General features: G+C 46.1%; 1 protein-coding gene across 3 annotated transcripts in view; it reads left to right on the top strand.

The window, feature by feature from the left end:
• Nucleotides 1-3,553: 3,553 nt before the first annotated feature.
• Nucleotides 3,554-17,085, top strand: part of LOC123757260 (ADP-ribosylation factor-like protein 13B) — a 149,425-nt gene continuing 135,893 nt past the window's right edge. For all 3 annotated transcript variants that reach the window (XM_045740787.2, XM_045740786.2, XM_045740784.2), the window contains exon 1: nt 3,554-3,971. In XM_045740787.2, the coding sequence (XP_045596743.2) occupies nt 3,928-3,971 (44 nt within the window). In that variant the 5' untranslated portion in view covers nt 3,554-3,927. The remainder of the gene's footprint in view (nt 3,972-17,085) is intronic.

Genomic DNA, 17,085 nt, shown 5'->3' with positions numbered 1-17,085 from the left:
GTTTCCGACACTTCGTCGCCTTCAGGACAATTCAGCTCTAGATGTGATTACCTCGTTGTCCTAACTACGTGCCTACATTACCTCCTAATGTCCTGGTGCCCGAGCCCATCCGCGCCGGATCTAAATGCTCCACCAGCGACCCAAGGACGCAACAATTATGCACATTCTTCTCTCCTGCTTCACCGAGCTTGTCCACACACTGCCTACATCTTTTGGTACCAGACTACAATTTCCACAGTCAACAATGTAGTACTCGGTGTGTACAGTCCTAATCAACCCAAGACGCTACAGCTTCGACACAGAGCAGACAGCAGACTACGACCGCATCGAGCCGCCACGCTCTCGCTCCCCGAGTTCAGACACTCACAATTCTCAATCGAGCCGCCACGCTCTCCCACATAGCGCTCCACGACTCCGGCCTCACTCAGCTCTCTGCTCTGCTCCAGGCTTCGTCTCAACGTCTGCGACACTGCTAAATCCAGAGACACATCCGCCGACTACGCAGATCACTTTTCGACCACAGTTACCAGCAGCTCCGCCACCTACGACAACGGACGATCCTGTACGACCTCCCACCCTACAACCCCAGTTACCAGCCGCACCACAACCTGATCCTGCGACGACGGACGATCCTGTACGACCTCCCACCCTACGACCCCAGTTAGATGACATCAGCGAAGAGGAGGAAGTTAACTTTGATGGTTATGTAACGCGAGCAGGGCGTACAATTCACCGACCAGCTAAGTTCCTTGATCAAGTATTTTTCCTTTCATCCCCTGGGAGGGGGAGTTCTGTAGCGAGTAGATTATCCCAATAATATACTCGCTCCAAATGCATTGTTAATATTCCTGTCAACTTTTGGAGATGAATGAGGTGAGGCGTTGCCCGGGCAACACGGTGAGGTGTTGCCCGAGCATATAAGCAGCAGAATAGCAAACATTAACTAGTCTACTTTCAAGTGTGGTCTAGAGCAGACACTTGCGAGATACTGTACCGACGCTCAGTGCGCTCAACTCACACTAAAGTATCACCTGTGTACTTCTGTATATTCGACCAAATATATATATATAGTATCTTAGTGTCTGTGTTTATTGTCACCATACTTTACGTAACAATAGAATCGTAACAGGTTCCTTGTCTACATTTCGTTAGCCGGCTATGTTGTTGCTGCTTACTCCTCTTTTTGGCTCCTGTCGCATAAGATGGGCTGTTTCTTCTATTTAGCGGTTCACTTGGGTCGTGTACTGTTTGGCTACTTTTCTTGTAAAGTAGTCCTAGTTGGCGCCTTCCCGCCAAGCGGGTTGTGCAGTTCGGACAACGTGTCCTGCGCATGCACCATGGGAGTTTGTTTTGGTCTGGGCGGTGTGCACCAGTACTGGTGTTTTGTGTTCTTTTTTCTCGGGTGCTTTGCCTCTCGCTCTTCTCCATTCTCCGGACTGTGTCCCGTAGCTCCTGGTATGTTCTGAATTGCAGCTATGGGGAGGACGCCGAGGTTTTCCCCTGTGTCATAAATAAATAAATAAATAAATAAATGTTTATTTAGGTAAGATACATACATACAAGAAATTTTTACAAAGATTGGTGGACTTATAGATAGAGCTAGTACATACAATGCCTAAAGCCACTATTACGCAAAGCGTTTCGGGCATGAAAAACTTAAATGACTAAAGCTTAATACTAATTGAGCATAAAGAGTAAAATGAAAACATAGCTGAAAAAGCAGCACAAATACAATTCTGTCGACAAACAGCGCTCTTTAAAAAAAAAAAACAGACATTGGTTGACAATAGAGGGGTAAGGTAGGTTACAGGGAATTTATTAGGTATAGCTTCGTTTTTATCTTAAACTGGTTGAGAGAGGTACAGTCTTTAACATGGTTGGGAAGGTCATTCCACATTCTGGGTCCCTTGATTTGTAGAGCATTTCTAGTTTAATTAAGTCGTACTCTAGGAATATCAAAACTGTATTTATTTCTGGTGTGGTGCTCATGGGTTCTGTTACAACCTTCTATGAAGCTTTTGAAGTCAGGATTGGCATTACAGTTTAGCGTTTTATATATGTATAATACACATGAGAGAATGTGCAGTGAATTAATGTCTAACATATTCAGAGATTTGAGTAAGGGTACCGAGTGATGTCTGGGGCCAGAGTTGGATATTGTCCTAATAGCAGCTTTGTGTTGAGTAATTAGAGGACGTAAATGATTTTGGGTAGTAGAGCCCCAAGCACAAATACCATAGTTGAGATATGGATAGATGAGGGAGTAATAGTCACCAGGGCAGGGCGGGGTACATAATATCTGATCTTAGAAAGAATGCCCACAGTTTTTGAAACTTTTTTTGATATATTTAGAATGTGTCCCTGGAAATTCGGCTTGTGGTCAATGAGAATGCCAAGGAATTTGCCATCTAATTTGTTACAAATTTGGGTATTGTTTATTTTGAGATTTATTTGATTAGAGGATTTATTGCCAAACAGAATATAGAAAGTTTTGTCAATGTTAAGGGTGAGTTTGTTGGCAGTTAGCCAAAGATGGACTTTATTTAGCTCAGTATTTACTGTGGCATTTAGAGCAAGGGGGTCAGGACAGGAGTAAATGAAGGTTGTGTCGTCAGCAAATAGAATTGGTTTGAGGTGTTGGGAGGCATTTGGATGGTCATTAATGTAGATGAGAAAGAGGAGAGGGCCAAGTATGCTGCCCTGAGGAACACCAATGTTGATGGGTAGGGTGGGAGAAATTGAATTATGTGGAATGACCTTCCCAATCATGTTAAAGACTGTACCTCTCTCAACCAGTTTAAGATAAAAACTAAGCACTACCTAATAAATTCCTTGTAACCTACCTTACCCCCTATATTGTCAACCCATGTCTGTTTTTTTAAACAACCCTGTTTGTCGACCTAATTGTGTTTGTGCTGCTTTTTCAGCCATGTTTCCCCCTTTTTTATTTTTAATTGTTCTCAACACATTTTATACTTTAACCTCAATTAGTATTAAGTTTTAGTTAGTTTAGTTCATTTATTATGCACCCCATACCCATCTTGTGGGCGGTAGTGGAAAGGGTTACAGTCTTTAATGTTTTTCCTGCCCGAAACGCTGTGCGTAATAGTGGCTTTAGGCATTGTATATACTAGCTCTATCTATAAATCTTTCAAATTTTGTAAAACCTCTTGTATGTATGTACCTTACCTGAATAAACATTTATTTATTTATTATTATTTAATCTCTGCTCTTTCTGTTCCCTGAAAGTGAGCCGAAACGCCTTACGTATTTGTGACTTTATTTAACATGAAACCCCCTGTACCTGATGTATATTTTATTAATAAAATTATTATTATAATTGTTTAGTATTAAACTAGTAGTCTGTGGTCATCTTTGAACCAAACTAAACTAGTTCTAAGTAAATGGGCCCGTAGTTCTTTCATCAGTGATATTTTCGCTACCAAATAATATAAACAAAATGTTACAAATATACTTGCATATAAATTAAGATGATATCACAAATGATAATAAAATGTGTAGAGTGGATGAAGGGTGAGGGAGCCTGGAGTGAGGGGAGACGAGCTCATGAGGAGAGGGGAGACGCGTGAGGTAAACAAAACATTCCAGCAGGCGACGGTGGGCCCCTGGCAGCCACAACACCCACTAATAACACGCTTGAAGCGTCAGCAGTAGCCGCCTGCACCCGTCACCATCCATAGGAGCGACAGAGAGGGTGAAAGAGCCCCAGGGAGGGTAAAGGAGACAGCAACAGCCCAGGTGGACGCCTCTGGTGAGAAACAAACCAAGACAGGTCGGGTGGTGGAGTAGGAGGATGGAGGTGGCACTGGAGCTGTGGCCGGCGGCACCAGTGGCTTCTCACATTTAATAGATCATAAAGACACAAGGAAATGTGAAAGGCAGCCCAGTATTATCTTCCCCACAACAATGGGCAACTGTCTCTTACTTCTTGGCCTGAAGAAGGAGAAAAGGTAAGGTTGGATATGTGTGTGGATGATGATTAACTTGCCACAGGATAATAATTAATAATGGTAATTAATTTTGTTTGGGACATGCAGCCTGTATATTTATATACTTTAGGCTTAAGGTCTTCCCAAGGTCGAACTACACAGCTTATTCCAGGATGCAATCCTACAAAAGTATTAATTTATGGTTACCTATTTACTGCTAGGTGACAGAGGAATAAAGGTGAAAGGAAATGTACCCAATCATTTCTGTCTCGCCCAGGATTCAAACCCAAAATTCCCAATTGTGAGTTGAGAACGGTCCGTCTAATTACCGCAAGCTACCACACGCTACACAAGCTTCACTAAGCTTCCTGGCAATACGTTAGTAATGAATTAATATGATATATTTACTCATTATAATGTTGGTGCTGAATATACAGCACAAAAAAACATAATTTTAATCTGAAAAAGTATCTTTTTATAAATAAATTAGACGAAAATAAAGAGCTGGTGACGCCAAATCAAGTCGACAATCCAAGCGTTGGTTAGGTTAGGTTAGGTTAGGTTTGGTTAGGTTAGGTTAGGTTAGGTTTGGTTAGGTTAGGTTAGGTTAGGCCAACCTACCTAACGTATCATATTTATTCATTACTAATGTATTGCCAGGAAGCTTTGCTAAGCTTGTGTAGCTTGTGGTACCTTGTGGTAATTAGACGGACCCGCGAGAACGCTCCCAGTTGTACCAACCTTTGTATTGGTCACCAGCCATGTTCCCTCAGTGGTCTTTACAGGAAGAGTGGCATTTGTATTGTTGAATCTCATTGACATTATATATTGTTGGAAAACAATTATAATAATAATAATAATTTAAGCCAAAGTACATACACAAGTTACAAGAACAGTGAAGGATTCCTAGGTAAGACAAGTACAAAGCCTAAAGCTGCTAACACACAGAACATTTTAGGCAATGTGAAATTTATCATTAAGCAAACTGTGAATGTAGTCTTATGAGGAACTGTGCTATGTAGATGCTTATTGTCCAGAGACCATATCTTCCTCTCTCTTGCTAAGGTGCATAAGATTCTAAAATTAAGTTCAGAATTTTATTTTTTACTGATTAGATGCATCAGGGCTTATTAACCCCTTTGAGCTCTACATTAAGAAATGCTATTCAAACTCTAATACTAGATTTCCAAACATTTACAAAAATATATTTATTTGATTCTTAAGAGCTATTTGTTACAAAACCAAACAAAAAATGCATATTTTATAGTTCTGATAAAAAAAATCAAGTTTTGAGTGTGTTGGTTGTCAACATACTAGCCAAGTAATCACATTTTTAGCAAAAAACCTAGGCCTTTGGAAATATATTAAAATTTTTATGTTACTGAATTTCAATTAATATCTTGCTAGAATTATCAAATATATATTCTGTACAGTATATGAAGAATTTGGTAGCCTATCTTTATGTGACCTGTTCAGTAAAAGCACAAATTTATCCTTTATGAATGATCTGATTTACCCAATATCTATTACACATCTTCCCTGCTTGCCATCTGGAGATATATTAGCTTTAGGGAACAGTGACGCAGGGAAGTGTTGAATAATGTGGCTTGCATCGGCTGACTTGCTGTACTTTTAGAACATGTCAACCCATTGCCCAGACTAGTCTTAATATTCCAGAATAAATCTTTCTCCTTGTTCAGAGCCTTCATCATACTCCTGTTAATCATTAAATTAAATACATTTTTATAAACTACTGTATAGTATAGAATTTATTAAGAATTAATTTAAAAAATAAAACATATCTAACAAAACATAGTTTATATTTATTGGGCAGATAAAGATAAATTTATTGCTATGCATTTGACAAGTATCTACACTGGTATGTCCAATGTACTTATGCATGTAGGTATATATATTCTAATGTTAAATTTGCATTTATACAAACACTTTCCAGCATGAAAGTGTGGTGCCTCTAGCTGGATGGCATGACATTTTCTCATGAAATGTTATATACCGGTGCGGTAAATATAGAGCATTTTTTTATTTTCAGAAATTGACCTTAAATTACCAAGCTGATATTTAGGTAAAACCACAATCACTCACTGACAATAATTATTTATGCTACCATCTACCACTGTTTGGTATAATTAGCCTTACATCTGCTGCATTATAGGAATGGGTTATTGGATTGGGGACACATCTTCCCTAAATTATTCACATTTATGGTCAAGATACCCTTAAATCTGAGGCCCATCTTACCCAGGTCTCAGAAAGCAAAGGTAGTTTCTTATGAATGTTGGAATGCAAGAGAGAGAGAGAGAGAGAGAGAGAGAGAGAGAGAGAGAGAGAGAGAGAGAGAGAGAGAGAGAGAGAGAAAAAAGGAGCAGATGGAAACAGCTAAAGTTTTAATGAAGGAAAGTTTTATGTGTTGGGGTAATGAGAAATAAAAAGACAAGGAAATACTGTACTGTAATAATAATGAGGAGTGGAATATAGTATTGTAACTATTATATATAAAAACAGTAGCGAAATAAAATTAGAAAAATAAGGAAGAAGTATACCCTATTGCAGTTTAAAGGGTTTGTGTATGAAATTGGATTTTAAAGCATAAATGGGGTTATTGTATATGTACTGCATGGTGATAGAAGTGAGAATGAAAATTACTTTAATTTTTCTGGGGGGAGCCCCGTCGGCTCCCCGGAGCTATCCCAGGCTGATATGCTAATGTCAGACTTTGGCATCAGTCATGTGTATGGAGTTCTTAGGCCTACCGGGGACCACGGCCAGAACCGGGCCCCCTCAGAGAGGCAAGGGGAGCAATGGCCTATAGAAGCCCCCGTGTAGTTGGAAGCATTCTATGTCTGCCATCGACCGGAACAGGCACCCAGAAAGGTAAGCGCCCCAAAACAAACCCCTATTCTGGTTAAAATTGCTACCTAATACCGAACTAGTGGATAGAACTCCCCAACCGAAAACAAGCAAATTAGTGTGACGTCACACACTGCCGCGCCGCTGTCTGCGCAGCTCCCCCCTCCCCGGGAGGGGGAAGGGGGAGCCCCAGACCCCCCGCGCCGGCTACCCACACCTCAGTTCTTGAGGCTGATGCTATTGGCGGTGGTCGTGTGCTCTGGCTCCGGTGTCGCTACTGCACTGTGCTTTGAGTGTGGTGTTAGTTTTGTGGGTGCGAGAGCCAGGAGTTATCTTCAGTACTCGGGCTGCATGCGCCTAGGGCTGCCTTCCCTAGGTGCCCTGTAAGTACTGCCCTTGGGGCTTGGGGCCACCTTCCACAGGCTCCTCGGGGTCTGCCTCTGCTGGTCCGTTTTACCTTTCGGTTTTTCGGCCGCCTGTTGGGCTCTTGGGTGTTCTGTTCTCCCTTGTTACCGGCAGGTAAGAGGCAGTTTGCACTGGTAGGGGCGCAGGGTGCTGCTCAGCTTGTAATTCCCGACATCGCGGCCGGCTCTGTTCCTTGGGGTTCGCTGTCCTCTTGCGGGGTTTTGTTTTTCTTTTTGTTTTTTGCCTGGTGGGGGGTTCTGTCATTTTATTCAGTTTGTTTTTGCCCTTCCACTGTTCTCCTCGGTGGCGCCCCCTGCTAGGTCCCCGTGAGTGTACACGTCCCTGGGGTTCAGCTTTAGAAGTTTGCTTGGTAGTTTTGGGCGCCGGTTTGCAGCGCCCTGCCTGGGACTACCTGAGCGCGAGTCCTCTTAAAGTAAACGCTCAGGACCCTGGGAATCCCCTAGGGGGCGCGTGGGTCCGATGGATGTGACCCCGGAGTCCCCACTCGCTGTGTGCGAGTTTGAGGGTTGCTCGGTCCCCTTGTCTCAGGGTGACCCTCATTGTTTTTGCCTCTGCCACGCTGCCTGTTGGGTCGGTGATACTTTCGACCCTGAGTCCTGTGAGTGTTGCTGCTTGCTTGTGACTCAATTTACCCAATCCTCTGATGATTCTATTCGGGTACAGGCGGCACGTGCGTTGCAGTCTAGGTTTCGTCTGTTGCAACGCGCTCGGTTGGTTGCTTCCCCGGATGCCCCGGGGCTGCCCCGCTTTGCTTTTCGAGACCCGGACTTGGGGGTGGGGGTCGCTTCGATCCTGGTTCAGTCCGCACCTCCTCGTCCTTCCCCTTCTGTTCGTTCTGGTCCCCCGCCCCTGCTTCCGGCCCCGAAGCGTCTGAGGGTTTCGGGGTCGGAGCAGGGGTTACTTGATCTCGAGACTCGGGCAGCTTCGGGGGTTGCCCCTTCCGGGGGGGCGGCAGAGGCATTCGAGTCTTGTCTCCCGGCCGAAGCTTCAGGGTCTGACCAGTGGGCCCCCCTTCCTCCAGCTTTTCCGGCTGCTCCGTCCTTGTCTTGTGGGGTCGGGGCTTGGGGAGAGGACTCGGCCTCGGGTCCTGTGGTGACGGACCTCGAGGCTGGGGAGGGGCTGACTTGGGGGCCTTGGGCCCCGCTGGACCCCGCCTGGGTTTTTCTTCCCACTGAGCGGGGCTTATTGTTACAAGGAGTGGGGTTTTCTTTCCCCCCCTCTGCGTACGAGTTGGATTTGGTGTCGGCCCCTCCCCGGGTACGGTTCCGTGTTCCCCCGGGTACGTCGGTTCCGTCCTTCAGGAGGTTTTCGGCTTATCGCATCCAACCTGGTGTGGTGCGCGCGGCCTTTGCAGCTTACCTCCTGCGTGACCCGGATTATGCCTCGGAAATGGATCCGTCCACGTTCAGGTTTGGGACTTCGTTCCCTTTCTGGCTCCGTTACGAGGTTCCGGAGTCATCCTGGCTAGCAGACTGCCCCTTGTTTGGTCTGGATTCCTGGCATTCCTTCTGTCGTTCCCGCACGCTGGAGTGGCGGGAAGCTTCCACGGTGCTTCAGGTTTTCCTGGGGGGTGAACTTGAGTACCTAAATGAGTGCTTGTTTGCCCCTGCCCTTCCCCGCGATGTGGGCGTTATTCAGCTCCATGTGCAGGTTCCCTCCCTTTCGGCGGCGCTCGTGGCGGAGGACTTGCGCGCTCGGGGCCTTTTGTGTTCGGCCTTGCGGTTCTTTTCCCTCCTGGAGCTGTCTTCGGATTGGCTCGTGGAGGATGTGGGGACGCTTGGGTCCGTCCCGGGGTCCGGCACCTTGTCCTCGGCTGCGCGTTCGTCGGCTGCCTTGTTGAAGCTGTTCACGCCGATTTTGCGGGATGCGGTTTCCCTGTTCTATGCTTCCCGTCTCGCGTGTCGGCAGGCGGTGCTGGGTTCCTCCGTGGAATCTGCTTGGGCTCTGGCTCTTAGGCGTTCTTCACCTTGTTGTCCTCTCCTGTTTGGGGAGTCGGCCGTGGCGCAGTTTATTCAGGCTGCGTCGGCGGCTTGTCGTCCGATGTCGGACTTGTTGGTTTTCCGGGGGTCCCGGGGTGGGTCTTCCCGGAAAGGTCGTGCCAGGGCTCGGGGTTCCTCTCGTCGTGGTAGGCCTCTGGTGTCAGGTTTGGGGTTGGCTCCTCCTGCGGACCCTCCCTCGTCTGGTCGGCGCGGTGTTCGCGCTGTGCGGGGTTCTGGGTCTCGTAAGGGTCGCCGGCCCTTTCGCGGTTTGCCCCTTTGACGGGGCGATGGGGGGGCGGCTTGCGCTGTTCGCCCGCGCCTGGTCCCACGATTCGTGGGCCTTTCGGGTCGTGTCTCGCGGCCTGCGGTGGCGTTGGGTGGCCCCTCCCCCCTTTGGGGGGTCGGGGCTGGCGGGGCAGGCTTCTTCCCCTGCGCTCTGTCGAGTCGTCTTGGAGTGGGTACGCTTGGGCGTCGTCGAAACGACGTCGTCCCTCAGATGGGTTTCCCGTCTGTTTCCGGTTCCGAAACGGGACTGCGCGGACCTGCGGTTCATTCTGGACTTGTCCCGTCTGAACCCCTGGGTTCATTGCCCCTCCTTTCGGATGACTACGCTGTCTCAGGTTCGGCTCCTCTTGGAGCCGGGTGCTTGGATGGTGTCCCTGGACCTCCGGGACGCTTATTGGCATGTCCCGATTCATCCGCGGTTCAGGGACTGGCTCGGTTTTGTAGTGGGGCGTCTGAGTTACCGCTTTCGTTGTCTCCCGTTCGGGTTGAACCTGGCACCTCGCGTGTTCACACGCCTTACACGGGTTGTGGTGGCTCGTTTGCGTCTCCTAGGTGTTCGGGTGTTGGCCTACCTCGACGACTGGCTGGTTTGGGCTCCCAGCCAGTCAGCTTGCTTGCTAGCCAGGGATTTGGTTCTTTCCCAGCTCGCCGGGTTCGGGTTCTTGGTGAACTGGAGGAAGTCCCATCTGGTTCCCTCTCAGGTTCGGACTTGGCTGGGTCTCGTGTGGGACTCTCGGACCGCCTCCTTGTCTCTCCCTCCGGAGTCTCTCCTGCGGCTGCGGTCCCGCCTTCGTCTGTTTCTGGAGGGCCCTCGGGTCACCCGGCGGTTGCTCGAGGGGCTGTGCGGGAGCCTGAACTTCGCGATGGTGGTCTACCCGCCAGGTCGGGTTTGGCTTCGACGGCTGTTCTGGTTCCTTCGGGGTTCCCCCTTCCGCCTCTCTCGCGATCGCAGAGTTCGACCCCCGGGGGACTTGCGTCGGTTGCTGCGTCACCGGCTTCCTCTTCGGGTTTTTCGGGGTTCAGTGCCTTGGCGCCTACCCGAGCCCTCGCTCGATGTGTACACGGATGCGTCGTCTCTCGGCTGGGGTTTTGTGACCAGTGCTCACCAGGCCGGCCAGGGGCGTTGGGATCCGTCCTTCCGTCGAGCTCACAGTACGGTGCGGGAGTTCGCGGCAGTGTGGTTTGCTCTGGGGAGGATTCGGGTGGCCCGCGGATCGACGATTCGGCTCCATTCGGACTGCTCTCCGGTGGTTCATTGCCTGAACCGCGGGGGTTCGATGCGGTCCTTGTCTCTTTGGGGTTGGTCGCTTCGGGTGACTCGTCTGCTGAGTTCTCGGGGTTTGGCTCTCCTGGCGGTTCACGTACGGGGCGTGTCCAACGTCTTGGCCGACGCCCTGTCTCGCTTCGTTCCCCTCTCCACGGAGTGGACGGTCGACGACGAGTCCTTCCGTTGGCTTTGCCAGACGTTCGGGCGCCCCGAGGTGGACCTCTTCGCGTCGGCGTGGTCGCGGCGTCTTCCCGTTTATGCGGCGCCCTTCCCCGATTGCGAGGCCGTCGGGGTCGATGCCTTTCGGCTCGACTGGTCGAGGTGGGGGTTCCTGTACCTCTTTCCCCCAGTTCGGCTGTTGCTCCAGGTCCTGACTCGCTTAGAGACTTACCAGGGGAGGGTTGTCCTTCTGGCCCCTTGGTGGCCGGCCCAGCCTTGGTTTCAGGCGCTGGTTGCTCGGTGTCCGAACCCGAGGGTTTTCCCGCGGCTCCGCCTCTTTCAGCAGATCGGGCCGGTACGTCACGTAGCTGGTTCGATCTTCTCCTCGAGTCTTCGCGTATGGTTTTTTTGACTCGAGTCTATCATCATCTCTATGGTGATCAGGTGGCCTCCTTGTTGGTGTCCCACCTGAGGGCTTCTTCTCGGCGGCAGTATGAGGTTTCCTGGCGGTCCTTCCGTTTCTTTTTGCGTCTTCGTCGTGTTAGCTCCTTGTCTGTTCGGGTGGTCTTGTCCTTCCTCTCGTGGTTGTTTCAGGACCGTCATCTTATGCCTAACACTGTCGCTTCGTATCGTGCGGCGCTGGCGGAGCCGCTTCAGCTTGCTTTCGGTATCGATGTTACGTCTGCGCCGTTTCGCAAGCTGTCTCGTGCATTGTTTCACCTCCGGCCTGCTCATGCGTCGCCTGAGCCGTCCTGGTCTTTGGACAGAGTGCTCGCTTTCCTTTCATCTCCTCGTTTCGTTGTGGCCCCTTCGGTCCAGGATTGTTTTTCCAAGGCACTTTTCTTGTTGGCTTTGGCCTCTGGGGGTCGGGTAGGGGAGCTTCATGCTCTCCTCCGGCGCAGGGGTTTCTGCTCTTTTGGTCGTGGTGATAGTTTTGTTCGTTTGCAGCCGTCTCCTTCTTTTCTGGCGAAGAATGAGACTGCTGCGTTCCGGAGGGGTCCATGGGTGGTTGATGCTTGGTTGGTCAGGCCGGGGGTGCATCATGTTTTGTGTCCGGTTGCGGCGCTTCGCCGTTATTTGCGCGCCACAGCTTCTGTGTCCGGGGACGCGCTGTGGGTTGATCCGGTTTCCCTTCTTCCCTGTTCGCGGGTTCGGGTCTCTCAGGTCGTCCGCAGGGTTATTAGGTCTAGCCAGCCTGCGGTCTATCCCCGTGCCCATGACGTTCGTAAGTTCGCGGCTCTTGCTGCCGTCTTTGGGAATATGTCTTGGTCTGATATTCGGGCGCGGGGATTTTGGCGGTCGAACAGGGTCCTGGCTGCTCGTTACCTTGTGAATGTCCCTGGCCCTCGTCGGGCCTGTGTTGCTTTGGGTCGGCGGTTGCAGCCAGTTGTCTCGGCTTCGAGTTGAGGGGTGAGCGACGACCGCCTCCCGGGTAAGTCCCTCTTTTTCTGTCTGTGGGTAGTTAGCTCCGGGGAGCCGACGGGGCTCCCCCCAGAAAACCAGCGTTGAATGTAATGAAACGCCATTTTCTGGGTGAGTCCCGGAGGCTCCCCGGCATCCCTCCCTCCCTCCGGTCGGCGGTTTTTCGCGTTTTTGACATCCAGCCTCAAGAACTGAGGTGTGGGTAGCCGGCGCGGGGGGTCTGGGGCTCCCCCTTCCCCCTCCCGGGGAGGGGGGAGCTGCGCAGACAGCGGCGCGGCAGTGTGTGACGTCACACTAATTTGCTTGTTTTCGGTTGGGGAGTTCTATCCACTAGTTCGGTATTAGGTAGCAATTTTAACCAGAATAGGGGTTTGTTTTGGGGCGCTTACCTTTCTGGGTGCCTGTTCCGGTCGATGGCAGACATAGAATGCTTCCAACTACACGGGGGCTTCTATAGGCCATTGCTCCCCTTGCCTCTCTGAGGGGGCCCGGTTCTGGCCGTGGTCCCCGGTAGGCCTAAGAACTCCATACACATGACTGATGCCAAAGTCTGACATTAGCATATCAGCCTGGGATAGCTCCGGGGAGCCTCCGGGACTCACCCAGAAAATGGCGTTTCATTACATTCAACGCTGGTTTTTTATTTTTGGACGCTTTATCATGTTTAAACTTCTTTTTATGTACTGTCTGTGCTTGGTAATCTGAATCATGTGGGGCCCCCATTTCAGTTAGCCAGATTTTTTACCAGGAATGTCCAGAAATGAGCAAATTTGAAATTATTCAAGTACTAAATCTCATTCTGCAGAAATCTCAGCAACCTGAATTTTTATTCAAGTTAAGAAGTGAAGAAATCTTGAATTTATTCAAGTGTCTCATTTATAACCTTTTAATCCAAAATCATATTAGGATTAAATGGTAAGAAGGGATAAAAAAAAAAGTTGAACATGAATTCATTCAGGGTACTCGATGATTTGGGTTACTGGAATCTGAATTACCACGCTCTTACACTACCACTAGAAAGAACCAACCATTTCTTACTACAGTACACTGTATACATGTAAAAAAATGCTTAAATAATATATTAGAATTCTAGTCCCAAATAAACCCAAGAAGTGTTCTGGGGGTCGAAGTAAAAGTGCTGTAGTGAAAAATTTGATGAAAAGTTATTTGTCAATGTTTCATTGTTTGGTTACAGTGTCATTATTGATTACAACAAAATCATTGTTTTTGTACTTATATATAAAGTAATTATATTAATATAAGCTAAACATAATAGCAAACAATACATAATTATGTATATGATAATGATTATGGGAATTTTTTTTTCCTCTATATAAGAGTTCATTGCATAATTCATGATGATTGGTGTGTGTGAATACAAATTATATCTTTATTGCCTTAAAGTACTCGTATACTTTCTATATCTTTGTTTTCTGTGAATGTATTACCCTGAGTTAAATTTATAGTGTGAGAGGTATGAGATAGCAAATCTGATGAACATTTCTCAGTGTGGACAACACTGCGTATACTGATTGATCCTTGCCACTCACGGGGGGAAAGTTTGTGAAGTGGGAAAACAGGTAACAGTATAATATATGTATGGAAGTGTAAGAAGCAATGTGCTCTTTATGTAAGTTATTGTTATATTATCAACAGTTTAGATAGTAAATTAGGCAACGTGTTTGTTAGGGAATCGGAAACTTGTCAGGGATTAAGTTTGATTTTATAAATATATGAAATTACAGTTTAATTCTACTATTTGAAATATAACACTAACAAAGATATCTGTTGGTTAATATTATTATGGCTTAAAAAATACAGTATAAGTAATTTTCTGAAAATAGAGTAATTTGAGCCGTTTTTTGCCATTAGTTTAATTATTTGTTATGCCTTGATGCATTTGCTTTTATTTGTTTATTTTATATTAAAATATACATGTCAATAATTTGAAGCCAAATTAAGACCTCTCTTTTATCATGTCCAATTAAGTAATTTAATTTTTGCCTTAAGGATTGAATATTTCTTATTACAGTACAGAATTTCTAAATTGTAAGAGAACAAATATTATTTTATGTTTTGATAATGTTCAAACTTGTGTAGAATAATTGGATTAGAATATAAATTTGTTCAAGTATAGAACATTATTTTTCGACAGATTGTCAGAATTAATATAAGACCATTTTTGTATTTATGATGTGTCTTACTGGTGTTTATCAACCTACCACTGGTACTGGCAGTACCTACGAGGAAATGGGATACGATCATGGGTTAGTTCCTGGTGGCAAGGCATGGAGTGACGCTCAAGTTTGAGTTGCTATTTTTGTGTTGAGCAGTAGAAATCAGTAAGGATTCTCATGGTACAAGTGTCTCCAGGACTTGGGGGGGAAATTTCATCTATTCCCATATCCCTTATATCATGAGAATTGAACAGCCAATATATAAAAAATGCATGGCAGTCATGCTCATATAGATTGCATGTGCTAAAGATAATACTTGACAATAGTGTCAATATATATAGTATTTTAGGTAAAGCTAATTTCTTTTGCAAGAAAATTATTGGCATAACATACTTGCAATTTCAGGTAAAAATTTTTGAATTTGGCTAAATAAATGCATCATATGAGATGTTGATAAATGAGAATTGCATTATATTAGAGGAACCAAATGCCAACTCTTGTCTTAGTGGATTCCTTGCAAAAGCAAGCATGAAATTTTATATAGAGATTCCTCAGCTATTGCTGGGCATTATGGATCATTAACTATGACATGTCTTTTCTTTCAAGATGGCTTACATGATTTATGAAAAATGTTATCGCATTTAGATTTATTTTTTAATATCACAGACAAAGTTGTGTATAATTTACAAAGATTGTGAAGATGAAGGGAGGAAAGGGCCAAATGCAGAGCAGGGAGCTCAGTTTACCAGTTTTCATTGTTTTTGCCAACAGAGCAACTTAAGAAAAAACAAGGCCTTGGTATATCAATTGTGTAGTTTTAAATAACATCAACCAGATTTACATGTATGAGTCAAAACATAGACACTTCCCTTACAATTACTGAATGTTAAAATAAGCTCTTTAACCCCTCAACTGCTTGGCTTCCAAATATGACACCTCCGCTGTGCGCAGGAAATAAATTCTCTGGAAAAAATTCTTTTTTGTTTTGAAAGTGTCAAAAACCCTTCCCTGAGTATGAGTATAGTAACAGAAGGCCGAAATTGTACGTACTTTGGCTGCTATGGGGTCCATAAGATCGCGCGTGTCGTCATCATTCCCTGGTCGCCCGTGGCATTGCCCCCTGGGGCCGGTAGGGCGCCCGGGACAGGATGCGCGAGTTGCTGCGAATATATTTTTGTTCATTTTTTGCGCACAGTTCCAAATACATTTTACTGTATTTGTTTTTTCGTGTCAGTCCTATGTATAATTAACACGTACACTGTATTATGGCAGTAGAAGAATCGTACTGTCCGAAGACACTGTGTTACGTGCATGACACATACGTACACATATGTTGCACATATTTCCCATGCGCTATGCTAATTTATGTATATATACAATCTATTTACATACTATACACTATCACACACTATATACAGTCACCATCAACACGCTCGGGACTCTGTGAATATCGGCTGCCACACCCTCACTCCAACATCCAGTGTCTCCCTCACTCCTCCAATATCTTACTCTGCAACCTTGCTCCTCCCACTTTACTGTTATTGTTTTTATTACACTATTTACACATGTTATGTATACCTATCTACATGTTTTATTCACCAGAACTGTGCAAGTAAGCCGGTATTGTGTCCAAACTTTACAGTGGGCACCATACACTGCATGAGAAATCACACAGCAGCCAGCAGACGACGCTACGATTACGTCACCTCCCTCACCAAAATAGCTCCTCCCAACATACTCCTGTTGCTGTTATTACACTATATACACACATTGATATTTACATTGATATTGATAGATTTGATATTTACCAGGAAGGAGGAAGAAATATTTGACATTCAGTACCTTCCTCCCTTGGGTAAAAGTGACCATGTCTTTTTGGGAATAAAGTATGCAATGCGTTATAATCTGGAAGAAAATATGACGGTCGATGCAAATGAAAAACCTGACTTTAGGAGAGGACATTATGGCAACCTTAGAAAATTTTTTAGTGAGTATAATTGGACAGACTTGTTGCTAGGCAAGGAAGTGAATGAGATGTATGTCAGGTTTTGCGAAATATATGATAAAGGCACAAAAAAATTTATACCAAAACAGAGAAGCAGAACTAGGAAACAGGATTGGTTCAACAGAAAGTGCGAGAGGGCCAGAGACCAAAAGACAAAAAAATGGAATCAATACAGGAAGAGGCGGAACCCCCAAACATACCAGCGATACAAAGATGCGAGAAACAACTACACGGCAGTGAGGAGAGAGGCAGAAAGAAATTTTGAAAAAGGGATTGCAGACAAATGCAAAACAGAACCAAGTCTGTTCTATAAATTCATAAAAAACAAATTGCAGGTAAAGGATAATATTCAGAGGTTGAAAATGGGAAATAGATTCACGGAAAATGAAAAGGAAATGTGTGAAACATTAAACGAAAAGTTCCAAAGTGTGTTTGTACAAAATGAAATCTTCAGGGAACCAGATACAATAAGAATTCCAGAGAACAACATAGAGCACATAGAGGTGTCCAGAGATGAAGTGGAAAAAATGCTCGAGGAGCTAAATAA

The sequence above is a fragment of the Procambarus clarkii genome, chromosome 13, assembly GCF_040958095.1.
Source record: "Procambarus clarkii isolate CNS0578487 chromosome 13, FALCON_Pclarkii_2.0, whole genome shotgun sequence".
NCBI classification, from domain to species: Eukaryota; Metazoa; Arthropoda; class Malacostraca; order Decapoda; family Cambaridae; genus Procambarus; species Procambarus clarkii.
This window is presented reverse-complemented; position numbering and strand designations above follow the sequence as displayed.